This window comes from Stegostoma tigrinum, chromosome 1, assembly GCF_030684315.1.
Source record: "Stegostoma tigrinum isolate sSteTig4 chromosome 1, sSteTig4.hap1, whole genome shotgun sequence".
NCBI classification, from domain to species: domain Eukaryota; kingdom Metazoa; phylum Chordata; class Chondrichthyes; order Orectolobiformes; family Stegostomatidae; genus Stegostoma; species Stegostoma tigrinum.
Genome location: NC_081354.1, coordinates 38722837 through 38750238, shown reverse-complemented (window position 1 = coordinate 38750238; position 27402 = coordinate 38722837). Strand labels below are relative to the sequence as shown.

Genomic DNA, 27402 nt, shown 5'->3' with positions numbered 1-27402 from the left:
TAACCTGTTCTTCCTCCCACCCCAAGCCACACCCCCATCTACCTACTAACCTCATCCCACCTCCTTGACCTGTCCGTCTTCCCTGGACTGACCTATCCCCTCCCTACCTCCCCACCTATACTCTCTCCACCTATCTTCTTTTCTCTCCATCTTCGGTCCGCCTCCCCCTCTCTCCCTATTTATTCCAGAACCCTCACCCCATCCCCCTCTCTGATGAAGGGTCTAGGCCCGAAATGTCAGCTTTTGTGCTCCTGAGATGCTGCTTGGCCTGCTGTGTTCATCCAGCCTCACATTTTATTATCCTGGAATTCTCCAGCATCTGCAGTTCCCATTATCTCTGATACCATGATGTTACCACTTGACTTTAGTTGAGTTACATGTGACCGGGTTTAAATTCAAATGCACATGAAGATGAAGGAAAAGATTTATACTATCAGGCCTACAAAGATTGTATTCAGGCGATTTGGGATAATTGAACTGAATGTAATTTCAGGGGTTTTTTCAAATAAAAATAGGTTGTTCTTTTGTTTTCCAAACAGGTACCATAAGTTCCTGGGTGGTTATATTCATATTGCCCATTAATAGTGCATTGAACCCAATCCGCTACACTCTAACAACTCGAACTTTCAAGAAAATGATACTACAGTATTGGTACAACTATAAAAGAAGATCTGTAAACAAACGAAGTCAGAAAATCTATGCACCATCATTCATTCTCTTAGAAGTTTGGCCATTGCAGGAGAGCGTACCAACAGTAGGAAAAAATGAACTTTTACAAAATCCTTCAGAAACCTCTCTGACTCATGAATCACCATGAAACTAAACGCTTACATAGAAGCTGCTGTTAGAATATTTTGTATCAAAAATTTAGCACAAGGTGGGTGCTGTCATATCACAAAGTGATTGCATTTAGCTGAAGATCTGGGCTAAAAACATTGCCAAGTTTTTAAGCAAAAATAAAACTTCATCTTATTTATTTGCTTACAAGCAAACTTAAATTTTGATTGTATTTTGACTTTTAGTATTTTTGACAGACATCTTTATTTTGGTGTATCTTCTTCATTAGATGTGTAAATGAACACTGCTGTTCTGATGTGTTGTCATGCATCTTCTTACTGAATTATTATCTCAGAATGATACATAAATGACCTGAACCATGTTTTAATGTATTGCTTTAGTGGCTTTATGCAATGTGTTAACGCATGTATACAGATTATTTACCATTTAAGTAAATTCTCTATTTACATAAAATATATATTTAATGTGCCTTATTGTGGATCATGGCAGATGAGGCCACAGTGACAGCACAGAAGCTTTATTATGGTGTTCATTGATCAGTTTGAATTATTACTGTACACACTCTATTTGTAGATATTAATCAGCTTACATAATCCATATTTCTGTACATAAGGCTCATGTTTTGGAAGTCAGTTATCACTCATTAATACAGCATATGGATATTGTTGGGATAACCTACACAACGATGTAGCAGCTTCCAAAAGTCAAGCTGTGGCGGTATTCACTAGGAATAATTAACCTACTTGATTTAAAAATAAATGTGATCTTAAAATTGTACCTCTATTCCTTAGATTAATTAAATACAGTGTTCTGGAAACAATGTTGTAAATATACAACAAAAGTAATGTTAATGATTTCTGTTGTTTCATGATTATGATTGGTTCAATGTTGCATAAATTTAAGTTTGAGGATTAAATGGGGTAGAAATATTGACCTCATGAACCCATGTTCACAACTTTAAGTGGATTCTACCTAATAACTGAACTTTGTATTTAATTTAAGGCAATATTGCAGGACCTGCCATTTTTATAATCCAATACTACAACCCTGGCATCAGGCTGCTGTTATTTTGACCATAAGTAGATTCAGTCTGTGTGCTTTATTCCTGGATCCTCACAAATTGCCACATCTATGCCAACTATGCCTCTCATTGAGGCACTCAACTCATAGAGAATTAGACTGGCTAGTGAGAGAGATTGTATGTACAGTGTAAATATTAACCTAAAATTTTCTGGGTTACCCAAAATTAAATTAGATTGAAATGAACAGAAAAACACATGAAACCTGGTGATGGCCTAATGATTAGAAAGGGTTTTTTCTTAAAAAGGATTTGTGTTCTGCTGAAGGAATGTGTAGCTGTGTGTGTTTTTAGATTAAAGGGGTGTAACTCAGCAGTAATAGACTGAATTGGTGCAGTAACTCTGGAAAAGTTTTCTTTAAAACAACACAGTGAATCAGATGCATTAATAGTGTGACCATTTGTAAGCTGAGTTTGTGATTGTCATGGAATTGTGCTGTGTAAATATCATACAGTTGATTGGATGACATTGAGGTGGTGAACACTGAGCAGAAGCTAAGTTTTATGCTAAAGTTCATTAAGGGCAAGAGATAAGCGTCTTTCCAAGGAGATGCAAGCAAGTCTTAATGAGTTAGTTGATCAAATCAACACGGAAAACACGAAACATTTGTGATATTTAGTCAAAGTGATCATTTGCTAGAGACTGGATAGTGTCAAGACTTGGATGTATAGTTTCTTTTTATGGAAACAGTATCAAACAGCTTGCCTCACAATAAAAATTTAGCCAACTTGGGAAAGTTAATTGGTGAATGACTGGAAGTTTGAACAGAGCAGTCTGACCTAATCTTCAGACAAGTCTACATAAATGGTTCACTTGTGATTGTAAGCATTATATGGGTAAAATTTTTGCAGCATTTTTTGTAATATACTTTAGTCTTTGATATACAAAGTAAACCTGACAGACCAGGGAAAGTGAGAATAAAAGCCTCTAACAGATTTCAGAAAGAATCACAAAGACTGAATTTGAAAAGACTTGATGATGGCCAAGTGATGAAGTGTAAGTGGGGGATGTTGTTTATGAGTAACTATTTGACAAAGCTGCCTATAGACAGTTCAGGTATAATGTTCTTTGGATATTCATCCTGGAGTTTTTGTTGTTCATATCTTCCACAATTAAGGAGCAGTCCTTTTCACTATCTGTCTGGTTGCCCAAGTGCAGAGGGAAGAAAAGGATATCTAATGATCTGTTGCTCTGTCTTATCTGAGAATATGCTGTAGCTAACTGACCGCCTAAGCACATGCTCAAATAATGACAATGGTGCTCACTAAACCTTATGTTCTGGGATGTTTGCACTCACTAGATGACATAATGGTATCAACAGATGAATTTTTGTACTCGGCAGAAAATTTGTCAATCATGATAGCAACATAATTATTTACCTGATTCCCTCAGAACCCTCAGTTCAAAGCGGTATGTTGTGTATATTTTTTGTTGTATCAATGACCTGGAGGAAAATTATGGCCCTTCCAGCAAAGGTTTAATTACCTAACTGGAATAATCAATAAAGCTACAAACCTGTGAAACGGCATTGACAGGCTGATGATTATTCACATACCCTTCAGTCTATATCCTATGCCACCATTAGTACTTGTATACCTACATGACTGAACACCTCAGTGAATGCACTGCCTGGGAATGCTGAAAACAGATTCTATATGAGGTTTCAAGAGAGCTCGATACATACTTGTGATGCATTTAGAGGGCTATGGAGATAAGGCTAGAGAATGGGACAAGGTGGGTAGCTCTTTTGGGAGCCAGTGACACTACGGCTGAATGACCTCCTTTTGTATCATTAAATTAATTCTGAAATTATCAAGAAATCTTGGGAAAAATATATCTAGATTCTCACAATATGTACTTCAATTTAGCCTGATTTTGTGTGAAACAACAGTCTTTTGTTATTTAATGTTTGGCAAGGCAGATGGATAGAGACTCCCAATTTTAATTATCAGTGTCTGCTGAGTTAGCAATTCTCATTTGCTGTGGCAAATGACACATCTGGTGCCAGGGACCCAGTGGAAACTGTGATATGTTCCTGGGATCTTTGCCTTTGAGTTTAAAGAGTATTTTACTGTAAATGTCTTACTGAATTACATCAACATAATGTGTTGTTAGGAGGTCGACAAACACAAAGGAAAGAAGCAAATTCCACAGGAATCCCAGCAATTCCTCAAAGGAAATCAAATACAAAAATTTATGACATTAAAAATACCAAGCTAGTTCTTGGTTATAGCCTAATTGTTAAAATTGCAGAGATCAAATTTAAATTTAGCAAATTGAAAGCATGCATCAAAATATGCATTCTTGAAAACCCCATCCCAAAAAAATCTGAAAGTGTGCAACAATTCTTCACATCTCAACGCTGAGCTAAATAAAGTTGAAATGTTAATTTTATTCATTTACAACACAGGAATGCTGACAATACAAATATTTCAACTACTTTTTGAAAAAAAATTGTGAAATGCTGAACAGGTATACGGATCAAAACACAAGACAGCATCTAAACATGAACAATGAATTTACAACTGGTGACTAAAGTACAGAATTAGAGGAACAGAATTGCTCTACATTCTTAGACAGTAGAACCACATTCCTGAAACCTTATTACGCAACCAGCAATATCAATAAAATCTATTCCAAGTCACATTCACTATACATGAAGGAATTGAAATGGAAAATCTACAAAAAATACCATTCATAATTACAAAAGGAACAAGTTAATGGTATAACAAACAATATTTTGCAATTTTACTGTAAATAACTTTAAATAAATCTTTTTTATACGTGCATACTAGTACACTGTTCAGTTTGTTCTGAAGATTTGAGTTTTATAAGCAACCTTTAAGCAAAATTTTGTGACATTTGGTCTGTCGAAATAACTCATGATTTTCATACTAAGAAGCCCAAAGTATGATTCTCACTGGAGCCATGTTTTAGCAAGTACTTCTATCTTTACATGTAGTAGATCACTATTTTATAAAAGTCATTTTTTTCCAATATAATATTATTGTGTTTGAATATTTTAGTGTGTTGTAAAATATATGGTTTAGCAGAGATGGATTCATACAATTCAAGGTACTGCAAGGTGACTCTTAGTCTGCACAAATTTACATGACCACCATGAACTGGAAATGGTAATGAAATAAAAAAAATCAAAATATATCAACAAACGTTAGTAATCACTGCAAACACCTACCAGACGTGTGTGCGTATAGATGATAAATGAGTACAAGGGTGAGTCTGGCCAATGCTTCAGTTTGAATGGTCCACTGAAGTGCACCATACATATTTCTGCATGAGGAAGAAAAGTCACTTGACTGGGATTTTAGTGTGAACTTTCACTTTCAAGAGAAGAGAAAAATCAGAATAGTGTTGTCACCAGTGGTCACTGGACTCAAAAGATTAACTCTGCTTTCTCTTCACAGATACTGCAAGACTTGCTGAATTTCTCCAGCAATTTCTGTTTTTGTCTCAATTCCCCAACATACTCAGATGGTTACAGGGAGTGAAGATGTTTAAAATAAAATAATAACATCTAAAATTTAAAATTTTATTCCATTAAACTTTAATTCTTCAGCAAGGTTAGTACAAATATACAAATCTTTAGTTTGCCCAAAATCATGGAACAAGCAATGATGATATCAATTTTGTTACTTTAACAGCAGTCTAACCACTGATCAATTAGCATTAATCCAACTCATTGTATTCTTCCTTTCCAAATTTATGCACACATAACGTTCACAATTTTTCCTCAGGGAAGCAAAAAGCTTGTGCATTATATTGTACAACGCACATTCCAAATTCATACTTTTCAAGCATACTGTAGATTAGCATACCTTAATATTAAAAAATATCAGCAGCATTGACCACTTCAAGCCAACAGTCAATTTTCCAGTTTCTCAGAAAATTGCCTTTTTGTCGAAAACACCATTCATAGCACACTACAAGTAAACAGTGAGTCAGATTTATTATAAAAAATTTAGAAGGTATTCTGTGAAATTTATGAAAATGAATACTCCTGTTTTAGAAACGCACAACTCCTGATGTCCAAGCTCAACTTTCAAAGTCATGGCACAGCAATAATTATGATAGGCTTAAATAATTATTCCCACTTCCTTTATATTTTTAATTTCAATCACAAACATTTCTTAACATATGATTGAGCTAAAGCCATGAATTGCTGCTTTACCTGGGGAGAAAATATACTGAATTTTGCCATCCAGTTTCAAAAGTTTAAAAATCTTAGATTAAAAAAAAGGTATGTTACAACATCACTGCATCCAAGACTAGATCTTCAACACTCTCCACTCAACACATGACTCTAAACAGATATTCATGCATCTCTTATTTAGTTTCTTCCTCTTGTGATTGTTTGCCTTGCTTAAAGCAGATTCTTAATGGTTTCCACATTAAACATTTTGTCTTTAAGTTCTTCTTCCATAAAGGACAGTATTAACATCTCTTCTGTGCATGCAGTTAGTTGTTTGGTTTCAGGGATTCATATCCCTCTTGGAGTAGATCCCTCCATATTTTCAAGAATTGAGCATTTTCTGAGCATTTTGCAGTTAAGTCATCCACTTGAGCTGAAAGAGCTGATGTGACTTCCCAGACCTTTGTTAAATATATGGCAGTCTGACATGAAAAAAAATCAACAAAAATGAAAACCAAGAAGCAGAATAAAAGCGCATCAACCAAATCAAATGTTTCTTGTGATGCAGGATAAACTCAGACCACTTATTCTCCATGATCCAATTTTTTAAAAATCAACTTTCACAAAATATTATTGTTTTATTCATTCATTAAAATGACTTTATAATTTCATACAGGTATAGTGTCACAAATCTGACAGTCCAAAAATCAAATTTATTTGAAAACCAGACATTTTCAACAAATTAGGCAAATTACCTTAAAGGTTTTCATCTATGAATTGTGCAGGCTGGTAACTATCACAACAGCAAATTGAAAGAGTAATCAGTCCTAGACAAAACTATTGTGAAGGGCAACACCATGTTTTGATATCATAAACATGGTTTCTGCAAGACGTTAACTGTGAACTAAATTTATAACTGATGATGTTGTTCTAGAAAACAGTACTCCCAATCAACTCCAACTATTACGCACAGAGAGGAATTCAGAAATATTCTCTTGCGTTTATGTAAAGGATGTCCTATGAAAACAGGTCAGTGCAGAGAAAGCAAATGTAAGTACTCCAATATATATGGCATTGGTAGAACTACTTGACCTAAATAGTAAGATCCAAAACATGGTACAATCTTGGTCCCATGGGGGTGAAGTTTTGGACATTGCACCTGTATAGAAAGCCATATAAACTTTGAAAACAAATCGCAACATTTTGGTGACCTAAGGTGCAAGATCAATTCAAGACAGTAAGATCTAATCATCTGTTATCATCTCCTATTACCCTCAAAAAGGTGGTTCTGAGCCACCTGCTTGAACCACTGTAATCCATGTGTAAATGCAATCCCAGTGCTGCTGATAAGACGTTTGACTGACTCCATAAATTATCTTGAAACACTGTCTGCAGGAGTGCGAGGGTGAAAGCAAATCAGGGGAGGAAAAAAAGTAATGCAAACATGAATGCTAGCAAACTATAACTGTTGCTGTAGTTACTTTATGTAATAGCATTACTCTGAAAGATCATAATTCTGTTGCATTCTCCACAGATGTTGCCAGACTTGATGAGTTTTTCCACAATCTTCAGTTTTCATTTCAGATTTTCTGCACCGTTTCACTTGTATTTCAGAAAGTTCTGGATTTCCTTTGGGAAGTGTGCTGCGAAGTGGGGCCGGGGGTGCCGGAACAGTTTGCTGTGGGATGGAGAATGGGCGGTGGAAGGGTCTTACACGAGTGGTGGGAAGACAGGGTCCCGCCACCGGGGTGCGAAACGGGAAGAGGAGAAGCCGGAGATAATGGGAACTGCAGATGCTGGAGATTCCAAGATAATAAAATGTGAGGCTGGATGAACACTGCAGGCCAAGCAGCATCTCAGGAGCACACCTCTGATGAAGGGTCTAGGCCCGAAACGTCAGCTTTTGTGCTCCTGAGATGCTGCTTGGCCTGCTGTGTTCATCCAGCCTCACATTTTATTACAGAGGAGAAGCCGGAGGTTGGTGGAGAAGACGGGGTCACGTACGAGGGTAAGAAGCCCCACGATGTTATTAAAAAAAAACCTTCGGCGGCAGCCACCGGTTTTCTGTTACCCCTCCCTCACTGACTAACCTGGTCGATCTGCAGCTCAAGCTCCTGCAGCTCGCGCTCGCTCTTGACTCTTTCCATCTTCACCTTGAAGTGAGCCCGCAGCGCGAGCGCAACCGTCAAACTGCGCGCCCAAACCAAACTGTCAAACCGCGCAGTCTCTGCCCAAACATGTGCCTGTACGTAATACAACGGGCCTTTCATTCGTTTAGTAATCTATATCGCTATTGTCACAAATTATTTATGTTCAGTTTTTTAAAAAAGTAAAGTCTACATCAAATTAACTACAACCATTCGCGAATTCCTCTGGTGCTTGGTTCAAATGTTATCATTTACGAACAGCATTTTATGTTTATAGTAAATTTAATTCTTACTGTATTTGTAAACCATTTGTTACTAACCATCGGGGAGATGAACAAACATAAACGAGGATGAGGTCGGACTGGCCGTACGAGAAGACACCACGCCATATGCGGCATTCTAGGAATTGTAGTTCTTGAAAGTTCTTCAAACTCACTTCGTTCCGTCTGCCGATCTCCTTTCTCTACATCTGTTTCGTAGAATTCCTACAGCGTGGAAGCAGGCTATTCTGTCCATCGAGTCCACACTGACCCTCCGAAGAGCATCCCACCCCCGACCCTATCCCTGCATTTCCCACCTTAGACACTACAGGCAATTTAGCATGGCAAATCCACCTAACCTGCACATCTTCGAACTGTGAGAGGAAACCGGAGCACCCTGAGGAAACCCACGTAGACTCAAAGAGAATGTTCAAACTCCACACACACACACACACACACACACAATCACCCAAGACTGGAACTGAACCCACGGCATAGGATTAGATTTGCATTTGGTTACGGACATTGAGTTCTTCTAAATGCGATTAGGAGAGTCTTGGAAACATCACTGCTTTAGAGGTAGTTAAAATAACCTGAATAAGCATATTGAACAGCCAGCGATACAGGTAGCATTGGCCGATATTACTGAGTTAAGAATGGGTGAGACACTCAGATATTGGTCATTATAAAAGTGAAAATGAAATGCTATTAGAAAGTCGCAATCTCCAAAAGAATCTGCATAAATTTGAAAGGAATGGTGAAGATTGTGCTTCTCTTCTCCTACTTTCTCCTTTGCTGAAGAGCAACCATATTAACATTGATATCATCACAGGAGAATTGTCAACGGGGATGACGTTTTACGCATGTAAACGGATATCAGTGAGCATGCGCAGTGCTCTTAGCCCGGGCCGGACTAGTTTATCTATAGGGCTCAACAACGAAGGGTCTGACGAAAAGTTAACTCTGTTTTCTCACTACGCATGCTGTCGGACCTGCTGTGGTTTTCCTGCAGTCTACTTTTTTTTCAGATTTCCGGTTCTTTAATGCTTATTTCCTGCAGCGCCGTATCCGTTCCAGCGCAGGCGCAAGAGGCGGGCATTGTGACTCTTCAATCAATTCACAGAGGGCTTTGGTCTGACGCAGGAGCGGTGACCTGAGTTTGAAGGGTTTTACGTTGCAGTCTCAAAGAGCCCTGTGCCGTATTGTTTTGAGAGGGTGACGGGGTGTAGAGGAATGTGGTCCACGGCAAGCCGGTCTACAGCACGAGGTAAGAGACCCTCCCTGGCAAAGTAAAGATCGGCCTCTGATTGCTAAGACCGATTGACGTTTAAATTGTAGCAGTTAGGCATATTGTTTTTAAAAGTAATTTAAACACGTTGAGTTAAAAGTCAGAACGGCACAGAAGGTTGCCAACCACAGATTGAAACCACATTGGCTTTCTTTACAACAATCCAATCAGTTCAGTTGCCCCCACCGTGGCCCTGGATGTTTCTTCCTTCAAGTGTGCATCCGTTCACCTTTGAGATAATTGATAATCTCTGCATCATCTCATCACTTTTAACAGTCAGGTCTTATTCATTACCATACACTTTGAAAAAATATTTTTCATCAGACTGTCTTCCATCTCCCTTTATATCAGTTCCATGTATGTTCGTTGGCAAACCCTCACAGGTGAGTTGACTCTTCTACGCTCAGGGTGAAACTGTAGATGGCTATATAGACCAATGTGGCAACAGTGGGGTCTGTTATGTTTGGGGTAGGTGGTGGTCATGGAAAGGGTTGGGTGGGGCATTGGTGTGGCAGAGCACTCCTTTGGCTGTTTTCGTCTGGCTTACACTATTTCCTGGTAACAAGTTTCGAGGTGCTTGATACCTTGCTCGATGCTCCTCCTCTGCTTTGGTCTTGGGGGCCAGCGATTCCCAGGTGTCTGTGAGAATGCTGCACTTTGCCATTGAGGCCTTGAGAGTATCTCTGAAGTGCTTCTTCTGTCTACCTGGGGTTTGCCTGCCATTTCAAAGCTTGCCTCAAGAGTCTTGTCGGTCGTGCAGACGACGTGCCCAGCCCATTGTAGCTGATCAAGGGTGATCAGTGTTTCGATGCTGGGGATTTTAGCCTGATTGGTGTTGGTGTGCCTTTTTTTTCCCCAGCAGATTCACAGGATCTTGTGTAGTTGGTGTTGGTACTGCTGCAGTGCAAATTAGCTAATGGACAGTGCTTTTCTCCATCTGCCTTTACTAAACCTTTTCATAAATCAGTACATCTATCAGATCTCCCCTCATTCTCCTGTGTTCTAAGGAGAACAGCCTCAGTTTCTCCAACCTAATGTTGAGTTAAATTCCCTTCTTGGAACTATCCACTAAATCTCTTCAGCACCTGCTGAAAGCTTCACATTGTTCTTAAGTGTGGTGACCAGAACTAGGTACAGTGTAATACTTGTGACCTAACTAATGCTTTATTCACATTCAGCCTAACTTCCAAGTTTCTTTGTACTCAATATTTCTGTTTCTGAGATTATAGAAATTAGGTGCAGGAGTAGGCCATTCAGCCACTCGTACCTGCATAATCCTCAATATGACCGTGGTTAATCATGCAATTTTAGTGTTCCATTCCTGTCCGTACCTTTTGATCCTTTTAGCCGGAAGGGCTGTGTCCAGCACCCCCTTGGATATCTAATGAAATGGCTCCAACAGCTTCCTGTGAGAGAGATGCCACAGGTTCATGACTCTCAGTGAAGAAATTCTTCCTCATCTCAGTCCTAAATAACTTGCCCCTTATTCTTAGACGGTGACCCCTAGTCTGGACTTGCCCCAACATCAGGAACATTCTTCTCACGTCCAGCCTGTCCAGTTGCATCAGGATTTTGTATATTTCTATGAGATCCCCCTCATTTTTCTAAATTCCAGTGAGTATAAGCCCAGTCTTTCCTCGTATGTCAGCCCTGCCATTCCAGGTATCAGTCTGCTGAACCGTCGCTGGACTTGCTCAGTAGCAAGAATGTCCTTCCTAGGAGACCAAAACCGCACATCATACTCAAGGTGTGGCCTCACCAAGGCCCTGTATTACTGCAGCAAAACATCCTTACTCTGATACTCAAATCCTTTTGCTATGAAGGCCAACATGCCATTAGCTTCCCGTACTGCCTGCGTCAACTGCATGTCAGCTTTCAGTAACTGTTCTGCTGTGACACCCAAGTCTCGCCACATCTCGCCTTTTCCTGAACTGCCACCATTCAGAGAATAGTCTGCCTTCCTGTTTCTGCAACCAAAGTGGTCCACATCATATTGCATTTCCAAGTGTTCACCCACTCAACCAATCTGTTTAAGTCACCCAATGGCCTCTTAGCATCCTCCTCGCAGCAGATGCTAGCACCCAGCTTAGTGGCAACTGCAGATTTGGAGATATGGAATTCAGTTCCTTTGTCCAAATCATTATATTGTGAACAGCTGGGGTGCTAGCACTGAACCCTGTGACATCCCGTTTTTCACTGCCTGTCAGTCTGAAAGGGACTCATTCATTCTAACACTCTGCTTACTGTCTGCCAGTCAGTACTGTATTCATGTCAATACATTACCTCCGATACCATAAGCTTTAATTTTCCTTACTAATCTTTTGTGTGAAACCTTGTCAAAAGCCTTTTGAAAGTCCAGATACACAGCATCTACTGATTCATCCTTGTCCACTCTACTGGTCATATCCTCACAAAATTCCAGATGATTTATCAAGCGCTATTTGCTTTTCGTGAATGCATGCTGACTCGGACTGATTCTGTCACTGCTTTCCAAATATTCAGTTATTACATCCTTAATAATTGATTCCAGCATTTTTCCCATCACTGTCAGGCTAACTGGCCTATAATTGTCCATTTTTTCTCTTCCTTTTTTGTTTTGTAAAGAATGAGGTGACATTAACTACCCTTCAGTCCACTGGAACTCTTCCAGAGTCTACAGACTGGTAATCATTTTCCTGCAATGTGTCTGCTATTTCTGGGGCTATTTCCTTAAGTGCTGTGGGATGCAGAGCATCAGGTCGTGGGGACGTACAGGGGTAAAACATGGGTTTTAATCCCATCAATTTCCCCAATACGATTTATGACTGATAAGGATTTCCTTCATGCTTCATCTTCTGTCCTCTTGTGTTTCCTGAAGGTTATTTGTGTCCTCCTTCGTGAAGATAGATTCAAAATATTTCTTCAACTAGTTTGCCATCTGTTTGTTGTCCATTATGAATTCACCTAATTCTAACTGCAAGAGACCTACGTTTGTCTTCACAAGTATTATTATCTTCATATATCTGTAGAAGCGTTTGCAGTCAGTTTTTACATTTTCTGCAAGCTTACTTTCGTATTCTGTTTCCCCTTCTGAATTAAACTCTGTGTGTCTCTCTGTTGAATTTTAAATTTCTTCCAGTCCTTAGGTTTTCTGCTTTTTCTGGCCAATTTATATGCCTCCTCGTTGGCTTTAACGCTTTCAATGATTTCCGTTATTAGCCATGGTTGATTACCTTCCCTGTTTTATGCCAGATAGGGACGCACAATTGTTGAAGTGCATCAGTGTTCTTTTTTTAAATGTCTGCCATTGCGTATCCGCCATAAACCCCCTTCAATATTCTTGGCCAGCTTATTCTAGCCAATGCATGCCTCAATAACGTTAGATTAGATTCAGTGACCCAATTATGCCCTTTGGTCCTAGACCTTTCCACAAGAGGGAAAAGAGCTCTCTGCATCTAGCTGACAAGTTTCCTACAAATCTTCTGTCTTTCAATGAAGTTGACTCTTATTTTTCTAAATTCCATTACGTACAGACTCAACCTAGTAACCCTCTCCCCAAAACAGTCCCACTGTACTCATTATCAGCCTAATGAATCTTCTCTGGACTGCCTTCAGCACTGTTGACAGTATTTCAGCTGTGGTCAGACTAGTGCCTTGTATAATTTTTAGCAAAACATCTGTGTTTTCCTTCCCTTTGAAATAAAGGAAGTTATTCCACTTGCTTTCCCTACTACCCGCTGAAATAGGATGCTTTTGTTTTTGGATTTATACATGAGTACTCCCAAGTGTTCCCCCCCCCCCCCCCCCCCCCACCCCGTAGGTTTTTGCAGTTTTTATTTTCAATTTTAAACAATATTCAGCTCCTATTCTTCCTGCCAAAATGATTAACCTCACATTTCCCAAACTCCACCCGCCAAGTTTTTGTCCACTGCTTAAGAATGTACAAGACAGAATTAGTAAATTTGCAGATGACACAAAGCAGGCTGATCTTTGACAGTGAGAAAGGTTACTAGAAATTGCGGGCGAATCTTGATCAGCTGGGGAAGTGTGCCAAGAAATGGCAAATAGAATTTAATATAAATGTGAAGTGTTGCATTTTGGAAAGTCAAATCAAGGTAGGAATTTCATGGTTAATGGTAGGACCGTAAGTAGCGTAGTGGAAGAGAGGGACCTTAGAGTTCAGGTGCACGGTTCTCTGAAAGTGGAGTCACAAGTAGGCAGGGCAGTGAAGAAGGCTTTTAGTACACTGGCCTTTATCAGTCAGGGCATTGAGAATAGAAGTTGGCAAGTTATGTTGCAATTGTACAGGACATTGGTGAAGCTGCACTTGGAGTATTGTGTTTAGGTTTGGTCACATTGCTATAAGAAGGATGTTGTTAAACTGGAAAGAGCACAGAAGAAATTTACACGGATGTTGCCAGGACTCGAGGAACGGAGTTATAGGGAGAGATTGGATAATCAAGGACTTTTTCCTCAGAGCACAGGAGACTGAGGGGGCATCTTATTGAAGTGTATAAGATCAGGAGAGGCATGGATAGGATGAATGCGCTGCAGTCTTTTTCCCAGGGCTGGGGAAGCAAAGTCTGGAGAGCATCAGTTTAAGTTAAGAGGGAAAAGAGTGCATGGGAACCTGAGAGGCAATTTTTTTATTTACACAGGGTGGTACGCATATGGAATGAGCTGCTAGCAGAAGTGGTTGAGGCAGGTACATTAACAACATTTAAAAGGGATTTGGACGAATATACGGATATGAAGGGTTTAGAAGGATATGGGCCAAGTGCAGATCAGCAAGTCCAAAGGAAATGGGGTTAGCATGGATGGCTATATTGGCTGGCATGGAGCAGTTTGGGGATGAAGGCCTGTCTCAGTGCTGTAGGACTCTGACTCTCACTTAACCTTTCTGTATTTCTCTGTAGACTCTTGTGTCATCCTAACCACTGCCTATTTTTGTGTCCTCTGCAAACTCGACTACAGTACATGCACTTTCCTCATCAAGTCAATATGCGTTATAAGTAATGTTGCCCCAGCATTGATCCTTGTGGCATTCCACTTGTTATAGGTTGCCGTCCTGAAAATCCCCCTCCTTAATCCGACTTTCTGTTAGCGAGCTAATTCTCTACCCATGCTAATATACTACATCTAGTGCCATGGATAACTTTCTTAGAACTCCATCTGAGACACGACAGTGGAAGGTTATGGGAGCCAGACCTAATCTTCGAGAAAGACGCTGCGGTATTGGTTGTAGATGTTACAGTGCAATTTGAGAATGAGGATGGAGTATTGGAAAAAGTCTGGGAAGAAAAGGTGGAAAAGTATAAGCATTTGACCTCACAGATGATGAGATTGATTAAAAGAGAAGTACCAACATTTTACAGTTTTATAATGGATGCGAGAGGAAAACAGGCAGAGCAGAATAATAAACATATTCAACTTATTTAGGGTCTCAGAATATTAAATCTTTTGCCCACGAAATATTCCATTTGACAACCTAACTCTCAAATTGTTGCAGAGATCTAGTGAGTGTTAATATAATGGAATACTCAGGAAAAATTTTAATTGTTTGTTGAATTTTAGAATTTTTTTAGATTTTTGTTTTCGTTTAATTTGTATGTTTTGATGTTGTATCTTATAGTTTGTAGTATGATTTTAGATTTCAATTGTTTAAGTTTAGATTTATTTTAGAGTTTTATTTACTAAAATTGAATGGTTTTAAGACAGGTAATGGGGGTTAAAATAATATTCACTAAACATATCATGATGTTTAAGTGGGTCTTTTAACTAAGCAATGGTCAACTCATGTTTAAACATATCACTTGGTAAGATGCTAAGTCTGTTTAAATTTTCTATCTCTGTGATATCTAGCTGTAGTCAGCTGTAGAGAGGTATTCATAGCGTGTCGATGAGCAATAATAAAACTTAGCATGGACACTCAGAGAAGGCAAGAACCGCACATGATGGAGTCAGCATTTTCTGAAGGGTCCCAACCCAAAACGTCAACTTTCCTGCTCCTCTGATGCTGCCTGGCCTGCTGTGTTCCTCCAGCTCCACACTTTGTTATCAGGATAGGCACTACTTTGTAGTACCTTCAAATAGCCCATCAGTCCTTTACCCTATGTTTCCCTAAAGTTATTCTCTACGGATAGTTATTATTCTTACACACTGTCCTCTTTTTGCCGCTTGATTAGTAAGTAGTTTTGGAGTGCTCTTCTACTGTGAAAACTGGTTGAAAGTACCTATTCAACTTCTCTGACACTTCCTGATTTCCCATTTTATTTCCCCAGCCTTGTTCTCTCAGGGGCCTATGTTCATTTTGGCTTCCCGCTTCCTTTTCAGAAATTTCTAATACTTGCAATATTACTCTCAAAGTTTATCTTCTTGCTCTTTTTTGTTTATGTTGTCATCCCTTGGTTTTTAAAACTTCCCCAAGCCTCTGGTTTACCATTAATCTTTGTCACATTGTATGTTCTTTATTTCAATTTGGTACTTTCGTAACATCCCTGGTTTATGTGGTTGGCTTATCCCCTTTCTAGCTGCCTATCTTTTGTTGTAAACCATAAACTATCCCTTAATTTTTTGTACTGCTGGATTAACAGTCAGATTATCAATAACATTGAGAGTGTTATTGACAGTGAAATACATCTGTTTCACAAATGCATCGAAAGACACCACTCCAAGGCCTCCTACCATCCCTTGACCTTTTCATTTCTAACTGCTGTCACAACATCAATCGTCTTGACCTCAACCCCCTCTCTCACTCCAAACCCCCCCTACCACCACCACAAAACGTGCGCCCCTTCGCTCCTCCTGCTCCAACCTAACCTCACCATCAAACCTGTGGACAAGAGAGGCACAGTTGTGGTAAGGCGCACTGACATTTATGTCGCCAAGGCCAGGCGCCATCTTGCTGACACCACGTCCTACCGTCCCCTCGATCATGACACTGCCCCTGACCACCGAAAGATCATCTTACCGACCATCCCAACCTCAACACCTCAGATGACCTCCTGCCCACAGCCTCCAACCTCAGTTCCCTAACCTCACACCACCCATTTCTATCTCCTTCCCAAAATCCACAAATCTGACTGCCCCGGCTGACCCATTGTCTCTACCTGCTCCTGCCCCACCGAACCTATCTCCACTTACCTTAACTCTGTTTTCTCCCCCCAAGCCCAGGAAGTCCCCACCTATGTCTGGGACATCACCCATGCCCTCCACTCCTCCAAGACTTCCAATTCCCTGGCATCCAACACCTCATCTTCGCAATGGAAATCTAATCCCTATACACCTGCATTCCCCATGCAGATGGCCTAAAAGCCCTCCCCTTCTTCTCCCACAGGGCCAACCTGTCCCCCTCCACCAGCACCCTCATCTGCTTAACTGAACTCGTCCTTGCCCTGAACAACTTCTCCTTCAACTCCTCCCACTTTCTACAGATGAAGGGGGTGATAATGGGAACTTGCAAGGGCCCAACCTATGCCTCCCTCTTCATAGGATATGTGGAACAGTCCCTCTTCTGCAGCTACACTGGCCCCAGCCCCCACCTCTTCCTCCCCTACCTCGATGACTGTATTGGCACTGCCTCGTGCTCCCACAAGGAGCTTGAACAGTTCATCAACTTTGCTAACACCTTTCACCCCCACCTCAAGTTCATCTGGACCACCTCTGACACCTCTCTCTCCTTCCTGGACCCCTCCATCCATTTCCGGTGACCACCTTGAAACTGATATCTATTTCAGGCCCACCAATTTCCACAGCTACCTAGACTACACATTGTCACCCCCTTCCTACAGGAATGTGCTCTCCTACTCCCTATTCCTCAGCCTCCTCCGTGTCTGCTCCCAAGATGGGGTGTTCCACTCCCACACATCCCAGATGTCCTCTTATTTCAGGAAAGCAACATTCTTCCCCCCTACCCCTCAGCGGTCGAAAATGCTTTTTACCGCATCGCTTTCATTTCCCGCACCTCTGCCCTCGCATCCCCTCCCCGCAACAAAAACAAAGGCAGAATCCCCCTTGTCCTCACATCACCCCACTAACCTCCAGATTCAACGTATCATTTTCTGCCACCTGCAATCTGATCCCACAACAAAAGATATATCTCCCTCCCCAACCCTATCTGCCATCTGTAGGGACCACTGTCTCCGCAATTCCCTCACCCGCTCCACTCTTCCCCACTAGTGCCCCCACACCCAACCCCACTCCCGGCACCTTTCCTTGCAACCACAGGAAGTGCTACACCTGCCCCTACACCTCTGTCCTCACTTCCATCCAAGGACACAAAAAACCTTGCACATCAGACAGATGTTCACCACAACATCCGCTAATGTGGTCTACTGCATCTGCTGTTCCTGATGTGGCAGCCTCTACGTTGGTGAGACCAAGCAGAGGCTTGGAGACTGCTTTGTAGAGCACCTGCGCTCTGTTCATGACAAACGATAACACCTTCTAGTCTAGAACCACTTCAACACCCCCACCCCGGTCCCTGGATGACAAGCCCATCCTGGGCCGCCTCCAGTGTCGCAAGGACACCACCTGGAAACTGGAGGAGCAGCACCTTGGGAGCCTACAACCCAGTGCTCTCAATGTGGACTTCATTAATTTCAAAATCTCCTCATCCCATGACCAAGCCTCCCTCTCATCCCCGCCTTCTTGACCTGACACAACCTGTCTGTCTTCTCCCACCTATCCGTTCTTCCCACCTCACTGACCAATCCACACCACTCCCTACCTGCATTCACCTATTACTATCCCACTTACTTTCCCCACCTCACCCCTACACAAATTCTTTATTTCTGAGCTCCCTTCCCCCTCCCCCATTTCTGAAGAAGGGTCCTGACTCGAAACATCAACTTTCCTACTCCTCTGCTGCCTTGCCTGCTGTGTTCCCCCAGCTTCACACTGTTATCTGACTCCAGCATTGGCAGTTCTTACTATCCTCTTTGCAATTATGTCCCAGCTTTAGCTGCAGCCAACTTCAAAGAAGTCCATTCTACATGTTCAATCAGCCCTTTCCCTTAGACTGAATTTTTTAAAATGTTTGAAATTTTTACAGTGAGGAAAGAAAAAGTCTAGGTTCCTCTGTTGATTTACTTTAAAGCTTCTACGATACGTACTTGTTCAACTAAGAAAGATCCACATTTCCACCTCTAACAAGATTGTTACTTCTGCAACACAGAAAAGAGACGCTCTGTTATATGTCAATAACCCAACTGAGCTAGTTTATTTAAGTTATAGTACATAAGTACATGTGTGCAGAAATGACCACATGGGTGCTGTTACGTATAAGCTTTGAATCTGTGCACCTGAAGCCTCGGGCCCCCATTTAGAACTGTGCATTTGAGCCTATGTTGCATCTCCCTGTGCCACCTGCTGAAATGTATCCCCCTGCTTTTCAGGAATGTAGGATTTAAAAGCTTTCTCTTAGGAGATGTCTTTACACTTCTTTTTTCAATAATGGTGTCACACTTACCAGTCTCCAAATTCTGGCATCTTCCCTATCTTAATTGAAAGCCAAGGCAATTCTTTTTGCTTCTCGACCCAATTTCCTTCAGAAGCCTGGGATGCAAGTCATGTGGACCGGCCAACTTTTCCACTGTCAGCATAGCCCAACCTTTCAGTGCGTCCTGCTTATCAATTTTCACCACATCCATTCCTCTAATAAAGTTTTTTCTTCAACACTCTCTTCCTTGGCAAACATAGGTACAGAATCTTCTAGCCTGTCCAAACTGTATATCAGTGATCATGGGAACTGCAGATGCGGAGAATCCACGATAATGAAATGTGAGGCTGGATGAACACAGCAGGCCCAGCAGCATCTCAGGAGCACAAAAGCTGACGTTTCGGGCCTAGACCCTTCATCAGAGAACTGTATAACACCTTTGTTCCAAATAGGATCCACGTGACCTCTTTCTACCCACTTACAATTTACATGCCACTGGGAATTTTTCCAGTTCCTTTTTATGCTTACTGCCATTCTATTCTCATATTTTCTCTTTGGATTGTTATATTCCATTTCACTTCCCCCTTAAACCTGTTTCATTTGGCCTCATTCAGTTCACCCCATGTATCACTGTTTTTGTTTATCTGCTTTGTCATCTGAGGAGCTTTGGCTCCATTCTTTCTTCCTGTTAAAATGTACCCTGGCCTATACCCAATTCATCTCCTTATGTCACTCATTGTTATAGTTTCTTGTCAGTCCTTGTTTCTATTTTACCTGGCCAATACCCTTGTGTCATTGTAGTTGCCCACTTCCAGTTTTGGTTTTTTTCCTTTAAATGTTCCTTGTTCTTCTCCATTACTAATCTGAATCTTAATCGTAATGATCACTCTTATCCAAATATTCTCTCAAAAACAATTGGTCCGCTTGTTCCAGCTCATTCTCCAGCACTTGAACTAGCAATGCCTCCTTTCTGGTTGGAATGAGAATGTACTGTTTTGCGAACTTCCCTTGAGCACAATGTAGATGTTCCTCAATTTCTTTCTTCCTGTAACATTATCAGAATCATTTCTTTTTGGTAATCAAAATCCCCTAAAATCATTACATTACATTTCTTACATACCTTTGAGGTTTTCCTGCTAAGTTAATGCTACATCTCTCACACAATACTTGGAACTTAATAACATAGCGACAGTTGCATGTTCGTATCTTTCTTGTTTCTCAGCTACGACCTTGCTCCCTCTAGAACATCTTTGCATTCCAACGTATCTTCCCTGATTGACTGCCTTATCTCCCCTTTGTTTTTCTTTCCTTTCTCTGGACATTAAGTGCCCAGTCCTTGCCATTTTAAGCTGCATTTCTAATGTTGGTATTAGACCAAATTCCTCATGACTAATTGCCTCGCCTTTGTATGGCACAAATGTTACCACTTTTCAGGCCAAGCCTAGATGTTGTACAAGTCTTGGTGCGTTTGGATATGGACCGCTTTAGCATCTGAGGAATTGTGAATAGTGCTGAACATTATTTAGTCATCAGTGAATATGCCCATGTCTGATGTTATGATAGAGAGAAGCATGATAAAGGCAGTCCATTAATACAGGTCATTGCATTTGATTCTTTTGTCAAATTATAATCTGTACCTTTTTTTTTCCTAGCTGGATCATCTCGTGTTTATTAGTTTGATGTCTTGCTGCAAAAGTACAGATTTTGACAAAGCTTTACATGTCGTACTCTCTCTGGGCATTGCACAGTAATGTAAATTCAAGGAGAAAGCCAGCATTAATACTGCATGAGAGGACAGTGCTGATTGTAGAGGCGTTTCCGTAGAGAATGCACACATTAATACTATTTGACAGTTAACTGCTGGACTTTGATTATATTTAAACCTGCCATGGTTTATGCTCAGGGTATTGTCCTGAGAAATAAACCAGTAATTGTTGTCACTAATTGACTTGAAACAGCCACAGTTCACATGACCGAGCCCTATTTATTAATACTATTTATGTAGCTTCCAACACTCTGAAAGTGAGGCTGATTATCTTAAATTGGCTATCGATGTGTTCCTTTCATATTCGGGATAATGCAGGATCAACATCTAATGTCAAAAACAGTATTTCTAGGTTTGCTAACAGCAGCTTGTTGGGTATGGCTAGTACCTCACTTGTTTCAAACAGTGAAAGGGACATGCTATTTGATACAAACCTTTAGTTTTTTGAATATATGGCAACGTAACTAGCATCAGACTGGCAATTCATATATCATGTTACTGAATTGTGTGAAAAGCAGAACATCTTTTTGGCTTGAAGACAGTATCCTGTTAGTGGTGAACACTACTCATGTTGCTACTGCATAATAGCAAAGTGAAATGTTGCTGAACCTTTTGGGATAAGTTATCATTTCAGGGTAATTTGAGGTGGACTGGGCACTTAGTGGTGGGTAAATATTTTTGCATACAGAACATGAATAACATTATGCCTGTTTAAACTGAACCTAATAAGTGATAATAACCTTTGGTTGGTTTATTTCTCAGAGCAACACCCTGAACAATCAGTGTCAATCTACCTGGTTTAAACTGTTATTATCAATCAGAATAAATGCGTGGATTCACCATCACCAACACGTCTATCAATCAGAGTACACTTGACAACCAGTCATCATTTGTCTCTCATACAGCATAACTGTTGAGTTCTCCCTGATGAGTGCAAGACAAAACCTTCCACGAAATGTATTTTCTCAGCAAACACAAGACTTGTTCAACGGAATAACTGTTGGTTCAAAGTCCTTATGAACCCCACTTACACTTTCTGGGAGGATCTTACTCCTAGCCCAGCTTAGATGGAGCCCCTCTCTATAATGAAGCTCTTTGTTGCCACAGTACTGATGTCAGTGCCTCATGAAGTGAAAATGCACCATTGCTTCAACTTGATTTGATGATCTATATAACCATTTGCGCATGGCTTGGATGTTCAACAGTTACAAGTATTGAGGTCCTTTGGCTAAATTTGGTGCATAGTTCTAGGCACTCGCCAAAAAGCATTTCTTACTCTTTTTGTGGTGTTCTTAGCAACTGGAATAACATACTTCTACTCTTTTAAATGCACTTCCAAGTGGTTCAAAATAACCTCATCTTGACACCATTCAGGCAACAAACTATCCAAGTCTCTTGATCATGTTTACCAAGGATACTTTTGATCTGTAATAAAAACAAAGTACTGGAGATATTCAGCAGGCCTGGGAGAATCTGTGGAGAGAAAATGAGTTAATCTTTTTCTTTCTGTTTTTTTTTCCTCTCTACAGTTGCTGCTGCCTTGTTTTTGGTTTCAGATTTCCAGCATCCACAGCCCTTTGTTTTAATGATGCTTCTGATCTAGGCTAACTGACATCTCTACTTTGAGGTCTGCCACCCTTTTAAGTAAATCTTCTTTATAAATTTTTACTGCATCCAATATCATTACCATGTCCTTCCTTAACTTCCACACTGGCAACATCTTCCTCAGTCAAAATAATGCACAGTAATCATTCTGTGCCTCAGCAATGCTGTCGCCTTCCAACTGAAGATTTTTCTGGTCCCTAATTATCATCATTCCTTTGACTACCCTTAAATTTTTGTTACATTGACATTGGGGTCCCTTTTCATGTAAGCCACTAATTCTTGTACTGTCTCTAATTTTAGAGCTTTCTTATAGTTTATCTTAATTTTAGCTTGCTACAGTGTTATCAGTTTTACATTGTCAAAAACCTGTTTTGTGTGTTTTGATCTCTAAATCAGGTAGAGTTAGTAATCTAAAGATTTTGAGCTTTTGATGGCCTTACTTGTTCTCTAATGAAAGCCTGTCCACTTTGTACCCAAGGTGCCCCCTATTCCAAGCCTTCCCATTATTCATTACTATATTGTCAAATTTTACCCTGAGCCAGTTTTTATTTAAAGCAGTGAAGGTAGCCATCATTTAGTTAAATATTTTTATACTTCCTTTGCTGCTTGCCCTTTTCTATAACTGTTCCAAATGCACCCCCCCAACTGAAATATGTTTTACGTGCCTTGTAAGTTGATGACAAAGTCTTATTTCAGGAATTCGTCACCCTTTCATATCCTTCTCCCTGTTAGAATGATTGAAGTTCCCCCCCCGCCACCCCCGTTACCACTATGCTGTTGATATTGCCAACTAGTTAGAGTTTGTTTTTCATCCAGCATAATTTGAATTTGCTCTACTCTCTCTTCCACTCTTAATTTCTTAATTCTAATCAAATAAATCCTCTTTGAAACCTCAGCTGCATCATCCCCTTCCAGTGATGTAATCAAAAATTGGAAGTTTTCAGAAGTTGTTTACAGTGCCTCTCTTGATGCCTGTACAAATGTAGGGTAAAGGCTGAGGACATCAGATATAGTCACAAATGAGCAAAACCAATATTGGGCAATGTCTATTAGTCATGATGCATGCTGTGATGTAAAAATACATGCCTTGTGGTTTGGACATTATCATTAAATATTGTCATTTCAATCACCATTAGACAGGTTTTAAATATACATAACATAACATAATGTGTTTGAACTTTGGAGTCCAAAAAGACTGTCGTCACATTACTTCGGAAGTAAGTCAAAGGTTAATGCTACTGCCTGATTTTAAGTTGGCTGGGTTGCGGCTCTGTTTGACTAAGAGATGTGGAGTATGTTTCAGTCCAAGAGTACGTTCAAAACTTTGTTTTTTAAATATTACGTTCATGTGAAATGTAAATCATAAACTTTTTCTCATCGTTTCATATGATTCTGTTATTGAACTGGCAATTCTGCATTTAATTTGTACAAGAAAGAAGGATTGCTGAATTACTCAGAATGCTGATAATTTAGTTGAATTACAAGAACTACCAACCTTTTTTGAGGTGCACTGAAAGACAAATCAAAATGATGTGTTGCTACAGCAAAAATGAAATCTGTTTGTAATGACCACTCAAAGTTTGGTATACTTGCTTGTGACTTTACCTCCCAAAAAAAATTGCATGTCAGAAATGTACCTGTCATCCTTGCTGATCTGCAGAATCTCTATTCCCTGCAAGAATACAGGCTAAAGTCTTTTGAGTACTTTTGAATGAAGAATGGTTAGGAAATTTTCATTTTGTATTTGAGTAATTTTCTCAACTCTTGAGTTTTGCTTAATTTAGTGAGACCAGAATTTGAACTGAGAGCAAGTAACTGCATTCTTGTTGCATCAGTATGGTGACTTCTGGTATGTAGACATATTTGATTTGTAACTTCAATTGATACCACACCCTGATTCATTGCTCAACTTTGTCAGCTGGTATATATCTCAAGGAGTACAATGTTTTGGATAAAATTATAAACTTAAACTGTATGGAATTTATTGATTAAAAATCTGCATTTTAAATGGTCTTCCTGTACAGTGCACAGATGTTTATATTACTTGAAAACAATACAGAATGAATCTCTTCAGTCCTCGGTTTGTACGAAAAGATGTGTTGCCTCCTCTTCATCTTCTCACATCACTACTCACTACACAATCCATCCTCGAGATAAAGATTCACGATGGGAAGGTAATTGTCATAAATACTGAATTTTTTCATTGGTCCTCAAGCTATTTTTAAAACAATATCTGAAAGTGATCTGTGTCTCTAATCTCGGGTGTTTCTTCCTCTGCCTCATATGTATACAATTGATAGAGATTATTAACGGCAAACTCTGACTTTCTATATTGGTTATAGAAACAAATGACTGTCTGTCTGATTTATCTCCTTACAAACAGCAGGTCAAATAAACATCCCAACAAAATATAATATGCAGCTCAATACAGTGAGAATTTGTGTGTATATATAGTTAAAGGACTTGACTTATTACTTGTCTAAATATGGTCTAACAGAAAACTAGGGTTGGTGATCACATTGTGATTTTTGTCACCAGACAATTAAGCCAGAGATTCTAGTAATTTTCTAGGGATTTGTGTTTGAATCCCATGACAGCAGATGGTAAAATTTGAATGTTAAATGAAATTGGAACCAGAAATCTGATTAAACCATTGTTGGTTGGACTTTTATAACATTAACCAAATACATGTGACAATAAATAAATCAATAAAAAAAACCAAATCAAATGAATTATCTTGTCTATTAATGTCATTTAGGGAAAGAGGATTTCTGTCCTTACCTGGCCTAGTCTACGCTTGACTCCAGACTCTCAGCAATGTGATAGGCCATTTCGGAGCAGTTAAGAGTGAAACCATTAAAAAGTCTTAAGGGAATTAAACGAGGTAGACTACTTGCCATCAGACTTAAGCAAGGGAACTGACAATGGCATATTCATATTAGTAAGGAGAGCTAATGCCAAAGTTGGGAGAGTTGACTTACAAACTAGCCTAGTAACATAACTTGCGCTCTAGATAAAAACTGAAAGAACTGTGGCTGTTGTAAATTGGGAACGAAAGCAGAATTTGCTGGAAGCTCAGCAGGCTTGGCAGCATCTGTGAAGAAAAATCGGAGTTAACATTTTGGGATGTGGTCAAAGGCGATTCCTTGGAGGTGGAATAAGGCACTTTACTGAATATTTTAGGGTCAAGTAGGAATATCATCTTTAGTTTAAAATACAACACCAGGAATGGAATACACATTCCTTCTTTGATTATTTGCCAGGAACAGTAATGAAATTATGATTGAGGGAGCTAAGTTTTTTTGATTAAAGATAATGGCTTCTGTCCTCCCAGTATTTTGTTGGAGGAAATTTCTGCTCAGGGACAAGGAGGATCAAGAGATGTGGAATTGGATTGCATTGGTGTACATATGCAATACTTATGACGGCATGTTATATGAGAAAGAAGACCTAAGATAAATATTAGTGGACACCAGAGGTGACAGCAAGAAGAGGAAGCTGCTGCAAGTAAATCCCCAATGGCAACACGATAGAACTGAATGATACCAGGCCACCCAGTTAGATGGTGGTTGAAAGGTTTGGAACAGAATTTCGGGTTAAATCATGATCTCGGCTGCAAAACAGATGGGAAGGAATTGTTTACTTTTGTCAATCAACTGGTGTCATTGTGAACTAGTGGCAGATGGTGGAAGGTGTTTGTATAACAGTAGTAAAACTGGGAAGTAGTGCTTTTGGGATTAAGCATCAGTTGAAGAGGAATCTAATTTGACAGAACTTGGGTTATTTATGAGGGGAATGAGAAGTGGAATTTAGCATTTACCTCGTTGAAGTACATGCTCACGCTCTAAATGAATTGTGCAGACGGGGTGGTGAAGATAATGTTTGGCATGCTTGCCATCATTGGTTAGAGCAATGAGCGTAAGAGTTATTGTACATGACAATGGTGAGGCTGCCTTTAGAATACTGCATACAATTCTGGTTGCCCTACTATTGGAAGGATGTTGTTAAACTAGAAAGGCGTACAGGAAAGATTTACAAGGATGTTGCTGGGCCTGGGAAATTTGAGTTATAAGGAGAAGCTGGATAGGTTGGGACTTTTTCCCCCTGGAGTGTCAGAGGCTGAGGGGTGACTTTTATATATGTCTGTAAGAACAGGAGCAAAATAGATACAGTGAATAGCCAAGGTCTCTTTCCAAGGGTAGTGGAGTCCAAAACTACAGGGCATAAGTTTCAGGTGAGAGGGGAAATATTTAAAAGGGACCTGACAGGCAGCCTTTTCTTGCAGAGCGTGGTTCGTTTATAGAACGTGCTGCCAAGAGGAATGGTGGAGGCGGGTTCAGTTACAAATTTAAATTCTTGATGTGTGGAACATGTCCCACAAATTGACTCAAAATATATTCAGCACTGAAGGAGTGCTGTACTGTCCGATGTGCTGGGGAAAGACTTAATAAAGCTAGTTAGTTCGTGCTTTAATGAAATGCACCCATTAATGTTGATTGACAATTGCCAGCCAGGCTTTGTTTAATTTTTAAACCAGGTGGGTTTGTCCATTGCTGACTGATTTGGGATTGTCATTCCAGGTCTCAGAGTGGAACACTTGCACGTATTGAAAGCTGCATATCTTAATACATAGAACCCTGTTGTTGGCAGACAGAATGTGTGTATGCACTTGTTTCAACTCAACAAAGTAGGTGACAGGCATTTGCTGATTCCCTTCTCAGGGCAATACTCTGACCAATTATAGTCAATCCGCCTGGTCAACAAAATATGACATTTTTAAGCAACACTCAAGTCCTGTACTGCTAACTGACTTTATGGTCAGATTCTTTGATGGAAAAAGTTCCAAAATTCATTTGATTAATTTTGGGAGGGAAATATAAAATTATAAGATT

General features: G+C 40.0%; 2 protein-coding genes across 4 annotated transcripts in view; both read left to right on the top strand.

Moving 5' to 3' along the window:
• rxfp1 (relaxin family peptide receptor 1) overlaps nt 1-817 on the top strand; it is a 138751-nt gene extending 137934 nt beyond the window's left edge. Inside the window, 1 exon segment of the mRNA XM_048539259.2 lies at nt 540-817. Within this exon segment, the coding sequence (XP_048395216.2) occupies nt 540-817 (278 nt within the window).
• Nucleotides 818-9325: 8508 nt separating this feature from the next.
• The window catches only part of etfdh (electron transfer flavoprotein dehydrogenase), a 49571-nt gene continuing 31494 nt past the window's right edge, over nt 9326-27402 (top strand). The window contains exons 1-2 of one of the 3 annotated variants that reach the window (XM_059644802.1): nt 9326-9701; nt 24535-24684. In XM_059644802.1, the coding sequence (XP_059500785.1) occupies nt 9668-9701; nt 24535-24684 (184 nt within the window). In that variant the 5' untranslated portion in view covers nt 9326-9667. Of the gene's footprint in view, nt 9702-23779; nt 23821-24534; nt 24685-27402 lie in introns of those variants that run through there. The other 2 variants (XM_048540253.2, XM_048540262.2) reach the window with 2 other exon arrangements.